Raw genomic sequence first — 7,186 nt, forward strand, 5'->3', positions numbered from 1 at the left:
CGTTCGCTCTTGGCTTCATTAATTCCGGAGAGCCCAAAATTGACTGAAAAAATACTACCAACAGAAGACGGATGGACATCTTTGTGACTCAATGCAGAAATATATATTTTAAAAATAGAAAAAATATAGTCCTGTTTGTGTAGAAAATTACATCCGATTTAGGAGCAGCACAATCATCTATGTTCAGGGAAGTGGTTTAAAAATGAACAGAAACACTCAAACTGGCTAGTTGACCCTAGATTAGCTGTGGAGTCTCCTCCCCACTATTTACCTTCTCGTATCAGCATGTCATATGCCTGTATCTCTTTAATCAGTCCCCACTAATCAACCTTTGACTTTGTCATGATTAAAAGAGGTATTCAGGCTTTCAAAAAGCGCAGGAAGCTTTCAGAACACATTGAAACTAATCAGTCGGCTACCCTGGTTGAGCAAGTACCCATTTATTGACTAATCTTGTCACAGTAGTCACCCTTTTGCATAACACGTCCATGTGCAGTCTTTGGCTCTTAATGTACGTGTGAATAGACCCAGCTTGTTGACATTGTTTCTTGGCTGACTGCAGCCTAGGTGTAAAGCATTTCTGCATTTTTCAACATTGGTTTAAAGCACAGGTGTCAAAGTGGCCGCCGGGGGGCCAAATCTGGTCCGCCGCATCACTTCGTGCGGCCCGAGAAAGTAAATCACGAGTGCAGTACAATTGAATGTGTCGTCAGTGGAAGTCAATAAGTTATTGCCTGATTAAGTGAATAGACTACGCGTAGGCATGTGTGTTTGTGTGCGTGTGTTGTTGGGTAGTGATACTTTCATATGTGCCCCTACAGGCTTCACAAGCAAATAATTGAAAAGATAGAAAACGCCTATCTAATTATATGTAATTGATGAAGAGAACAAGAACAAGTAATGGACATAAAAAGTTGTTATTTGATTATTAAAGACTTAATACAAATCAAAATATAATTTGGATCTATGGACTTCCCCCAGTCAGCAAGCGTGTATTGAATTATCCCTTGCATGAAAATGGATACAAAAAATTCATTCCTTGGCAAAAGTTATGGAATTACCAGTACCTGTCAATGTTCAATCAGTTGTTTTATTGCGTAGAAAATGAAATAAATCACAGACATGACACAAAACTTGAGTCATTTCAAATGGCAAGAATTGTCGACGTTAGTCACGTCTGCTGCTACAAGCGTAGGGAAACAACTTATGGAAAGGAATATGGAGTCAATTGATTCTGAGGGGAAAAATTATGGAATGATTAAGCAAATACACAGTGAATAATTAAAAACCTATGTCTTTTATAACCACCTGCAGTCCCTGAGGCCTGAAATGTGCTCTTCATTAATCTTGGCTCCAACTTTCTCTGGTTGCTGTTGCCAAATAAGCTTTACTTATTGGAGCCTTGTCATGTAACTGTGAACAACCAGCATATTTTTCTACTCTGCTTCCTCCTAAAATGTGACCATTAGTGATTAATATTATTGTTTTTCTCGAATTTGGAGTGTTGGGTGAAGTCAGATTTCTTTCTCTCTTCCGGGCTTCCTCTTGAGGTTTTGTACCGTATAGAAAATTCTCATCTCATCTCATTTTCTGAACCGCTTTATCCTCACTAGGGTTGCGGGGGGTGCTGCAGCCTAGTATAGAAAACTGTTAATTAATTAATTTAATTTTCCCAATTGTAAGTAGAACTAATTCAATTTAAATTCATTTATTCACTCATCTGAACCGCTTGTCCTCACAAGAGTCACGGGGGATTACTGGAGCTTATCCCAGTTGACTAGACTGGTGTATGACACTAAGCTGTAGGGCACACAGAGACAGACAACCATTCGCACACTGCCACTGAGTGGGAATCATTCGAGTGAAGCACGACTACATCATCAGGTGGCCTCAATTTAAATTCTTAATACAGTCATACCTCGACTTACAAATGCCTCTAGGTACGAAAGTTTCAGGTTACGAACTGTTTTATATGCAAATGAGTGACACGATACAAAAAAGATCCAAGTTACGAAATCCCCAAAAAAGTAAATGCATTTCCTTATTTTATTTTGAATTCCCCTTATTAAGTGATTAAAAACTACAAATGCAACGTGGCACATATTTTCACACGCACACACACACAGAGGGCACACATAAAAGTCTAAAATGTACTACAAAGTGGACGGCTTTCGGCCCTGGTAGAACGGGCTCTTGTCACCCGCCATCTTGCCAACGAACACGGGTATTACATCTATAACGGCCACGCAGGGAGATATTACAGTGGTGCAGGACACAATTTCACATGCTTTATTTATTTTAAGATATTAATAAATCATTTGCTTATATTTTTCTCTCATTTTTGTGTTTCCTCACGTTTCATACAAAATTGGGACACTTTGACCCATTTTAACATTTTAAAGGGTTTAGTTGATAGTTGTGCAAGGACCGTGGAACGAATTAGAGAATTTACATATAAAGTACACCTCTACTTATGACTTTTTCAAGTTACGAAAAGTCTTGGAACCAATTATTTTCGTAAGTAGAGGTACGACTGTACTTGAATACTACGCATTAACACTATAGAGCACAGACATTTACGAAACAATCCTAATAAGGCTCAGCACTAAACATCTTACTGGGAAATTAACAGCACTGTAAAAAAAAAGCTAATTATTCACCTTTGTGATCTAAGTAATACTTCATTTTTGTCTTTTATGTCCCCTCACAGGCTACAGGACAAGCCTATGAACAATATGCCAAGATGATTTTCATGGAACTAAATGATGCTTGGTCTGAATTTGAAACCCAAGGGCAAAAACCTCTCTACTGAAAATTGAATGCAGAGAAAATAAGGACGAGGAGCTCCTGACACGTTTCATCATTGGTCAACATTTGCATTCATGCAGCCATTTTTGGTTCCCGCCTGACAGATCGAGGAGGTTCCCTTTTTAATTAGAAAACCACAACTATCTGGATCCTAATAACAGCAGTATTGTATACTATGTTCCTGCTGTGTGTCTTTTGTGCAATAATACTCCAACTTGTGAGGTGTCCTGATCCTAATGTAGAAATCAAAGCTGAAACAATGGAGTTCCTCGGGAACATAAGAATAGAACAGATCAAACTAAAACCAAAGTGTATACATGAGAAGAGATAAACACAACATTGGACAATTTAATTGTACAGAAAAATAGAACATTACAATAAAAGACATCCAGAAATACTATATAATACTCCACCTCAACCATGGTTCTAACTTTTTGACAGTTGAAATTGAGCCTTGTGCTATTGGTTGTAATTTAGGATTAGCACATGTAAAGTTCTAAATACGACGCACCTTGAAGCCTCATGCATCGTCACTTACATAACTAATCAAGTATTTCCCTTTTTTTTGGACTATAGGTCACACTTGAGTATAAGTCGCACCATCCAAACAATGCACAATAAAGAGGAAAAAAAATATATAAATCCCACTGGAGTATAAGTCGCATTTTCTGAGGGCAGTTTTTTATTTCATTTTATCAGAAACTAAGATAAAAACATGCTAAATAGGCAATTGTTAACATAACAGTTTTTCCAGATAACTATAGCCTAAAAAACAAAAACATAGGATAACACCGGTCAGAGAAAAAAAAATACATATATAATTCACACTTCAGTATTAGCTGCAGGCCGAGCCAAACTTTGAAAAAAAAGTGTGACTTATTGTCCGGAAAGTACGGTAGCTAACATTCAATCTTGGCTATCCATATGTTCAAAGCACAAACCTCTCTGCAGCTTTGAAGCAAAGAGATTATTACCTATTTATCTAATGATTATCATCATGGCTGTTTGCCAGGCCTTGTTCAATTTAATTGGTTAAACATGTGCTTGTCTTTTTCTCCTGTATCCATTGACAAAGTTATTGATGTCTGAGCTACTAAATCGGCAATAGAGTGTCAAACCAACAGCGATTGGTCAGAAAATACTGTATTTCTGTGTTTAGCCTTTTTTTGATGGTTTCATGCTAAAGTACAGAATTCACCATGTTTAGCTGTCACTGATAGCCTGAAAAGTCAATCCCCTAACTTCCACTAATGCAATGAAACCTTCATTTTGCAATGGTTTGTGGTCTAAAATTTAATTGTAGTTTAATACTGGTGATAATCCTTTATTTGTATAATGCATCCATGCATCAGCTGGTACTGTAACAAGTTAATGACATTCATTACTTGATGCCAAGAGTTTTGTATACCAATTTTCATCATAGCACTGACATTATTTTTTTGTTTCGAAAACGTTCATGTAATTTGTCAGGAAAAAAAATCGTGTCATATCAAATTAAAGTTATATGTACACTTCTAGTTAACAGGATTTCATCTGATTGTTACTGTAAGTTGAAACATTGTCTATCTTGTTTACTGATTCTGAGGCATAATGTTATTTATGGTTGCATTCCTTCTCTAGGACATTTTTGGGACACGTGAAGTGAGGTCATTTTACCCACAGGCTGTTCAAAATTATTTCACCGCTGTTGCTGTTGTCTATTGTATTTTTTGAAATTGTTTCTTTTCAGGACTAATATGTTTTTGGAAAGTGATTGCTCAAAGAAAAAGTTGCTTTAGCTAATTCCTGGGATCCATACGTTTGAATCATATTAACTATTTTGGGGTGTCAACCCCCGAGGCACTGGAAAAACTGGAATGGAAGTACAGACAAAGTTAGAGTTTGTGCTGTTGTGCTGTATTTAGACAATTCACCAATGTGAATTAAATCATACTGTACGCTCCCTTGCTGAGAGCAATATCTAGTATATCCATCTACAAACTTACAAATCAGCAAAAAAACTGTAATATCAGTGTTGTTCTCAGTGAAAATGTGTGCTTATATTGTATATATGGAAGTGATTTGGACTCGTTATGTGTTTGCCTGCCTGTTAAAGCATTACTAAACTCAGTAAAATTCAATTTATGTGTTCACTTAAATTTTTATTCTACTGTCACTGAAGATAGATGAAGCTAATAGTCAACTGAAGAAAGTGGAAGATGGCCACTTTTCATGGCTCTAAAATATGTCGATACAATTTCAAAATAAGCAAAGGAACTAGTGAAGCTTATAATTTCACCAATGAAAATTTAGTACTCTTGTCTTAGAAATGACAGAGGACAGCAGTGCAAAGTCAAATGAAAATACTGTTATGCTCACATTAAACGTTTTCTAAATGTGAAGAGCAGTAAAAGTATACCTAAAAAGGGGAGCTCAACAACCAGTCGTCCACATTTCCGCCCGAGGAGCCAAATTCAAAGTTATTGCCATTTTTCTGACCTCTGTGACCCTAGACCATTTCTCTGGTCATCATACCACCTGCCCAGGAAATTAGATAGGCTTATCTGTTATAAAGTTATGACAATTCATTATTTAAACTCCGTGACCTTTTTGACCCGTAATCTATTTCAAATTATAAACATCCTGCAAGTTTGACAATTGCTTCAATCATTTTTCATTTATGTTGAACACAAGCATACGGACAAACATACGGAACTGAATACAAAACCTTTTATTTTTATTTTAATACATTTTGACGATAATATACCAAAATAGCTTCGCAGCACACCGAACGAAATTTTTATTTAAGGTGAAAAGGTGTTGCAACAAACAAGTAATAACAAGGCCAATTAAAAACACACATAGGAAACCTACAGAAGGCGGAGGTTATGTTTTCGGGCCCATGAGTCTTTATGTTATAATGTTTGTGTTCAAGATAACTCAAGAATGAGTAAAATGATTATTATTAAACTTGCAGGATGTTTGTAATAGGAAAGGGAAGAGGTGATTAAATATTGGGGTTATGAGGTAAACGTGCTCAGAGCTCAGAAAATGAAATTTGCTATAACTCAATAAGAGTTACCGTATTTACTCGCATATAAGGCGCCCACGTGTATAAGCCGCACCCTGAAAGTTGACTTGAAATTTTTGAATTTTACAATTTCTCGCATATAAACGCACCCCCTGATTCCCAATTTGCACCTCCATATTCATAGTTTTAATAGGGAGTACAAATGTGTTACTTTGAAGGGAAAATCTTTTGAAAAATCATCTATTTCTGAGACACTATGAATCAAAAACACATTATTAGGGTCAATATCATAAGGAAGTTAATATGTCTGTCTTTGTAAATGCAAAATATCAAATGATTCCATTTGAAAAAAGAAAAGTCTATCTTGATGAGAACCTGATGCTTTCTAATTACAGAAAATACAATTTTCTTAGCAGAAGTTTAAGATGTTGTGGCAGCCATATTGCTTCTAAGGTCAAAATATCTCAATTTTTTCGATGGTTCATATTACTCCAATAGTTGTCACTTTCGAACAAGAAATAAAACAAAAAAACAAGGTGGAATTTCATTTTATTTCAAAATCAAGGTTACTCGCGTCTGGTGGAAAAAATGTAGACGGCAGCACCCCGACCTCACTAAAATGGCTGCGCCCCGACCTCCCTAAGATGGCCGTGCCCGGGTGCGAGCAGTGACGGGAACGTTTTGCGTTTTATGCAAGATACGTTTTTTTCATGAATTTCATTCTTAGACGTCAAAATACTTTTTGTTTAGCGTTTTATCTGTTTATCTTTTCTCTATTTTGAAATAATCGGCATTAGTCACATCACGCGCACGCATGGCCGCCATTTTGAAGTGACGTCATCGTGTCATGGCGCCGTCAAATTGCAGTTTTTTTTGCAAGTCATGTTTTTATGCGCATATAAGCCGTACCCTCGATTCAGTCATCATTTTTTGTCCGACAAAAGCGGCTTGTATGCGAGTAAATACGGTAGCTCATTTAACTCAAATTTACAGAGTAAGTGATTTAAGAGAAGGGTCAAAGGTCAGTAATATGCCAACATTTTGAATTTGGCTAGTTGGACGTCTGTTCTCTTAAAAGTGCCCCTCTGTTTTCATGCACACTTGTTGCGAAAAAAAAAGTGTGCAGTCTTTTGTTGAAGCACACAACTATAATAATTACGGTACCTAAATGCTAAAACCTCTTGAATTTATATAGCTTGCTTTTTGTCCCCTCTCTTTATTATTGTACAACCACATTTCTATGCCAAGTCTATCATCTGCATCGTTTATCCCCATTATGGTCATTAGGGTGCTGGAGCCCATCCTATCTGAATATGGAGAGGAGGTGGAGTACACCCTGAACCCTGCAGTTGCTAGGCAATTGCAGGG

At 36.8% G+C, this 7,186-nt stretch overlaps 1 protein-coding gene across 5 annotated transcripts in view; it reads left to right on the forward strand.

Moving 5' to 3' along the window:
* Positions 1 to 4,946, forward strand: part of dnajc6 (DnaJ (Hsp40) homolog, subfamily C, member 6) — a 28,991-nt gene extending 24,045 nt beyond the window's left edge. For all 5 annotated transcript variants that reach the window (XM_077607465.1, XM_077607463.1, XM_077607461.1 and 2 more), the window contains one exon: positions 2,711 to 4,946. In XM_077607465.1, coding sequence (XP_077463591.1) covers positions 2,711 to 2,812 — 102 coding nt within the window. In that variant the 3' untranslated portion in view covers positions 2,813 to 4,946. The remainder of the gene's footprint in view (positions 1 to 2,710) is intronic.
* The last annotated feature ends 2,240 nt before the right edge of the window (positions 4,947 to 7,186 follow it).

The sequence above is a fragment of the Stigmatopora argus genome, chromosome 8 (assembly GCF_051989625.1).
Source record: "Stigmatopora argus isolate UIUO_Sarg chromosome 8, RoL_Sarg_1.0, whole genome shotgun sequence".
Taxonomy (NCBI): domain Eukaryota; kingdom Metazoa; phylum Chordata; class Actinopteri; order Syngnathiformes; family Syngnathidae; genus Stigmatopora; species Stigmatopora argus.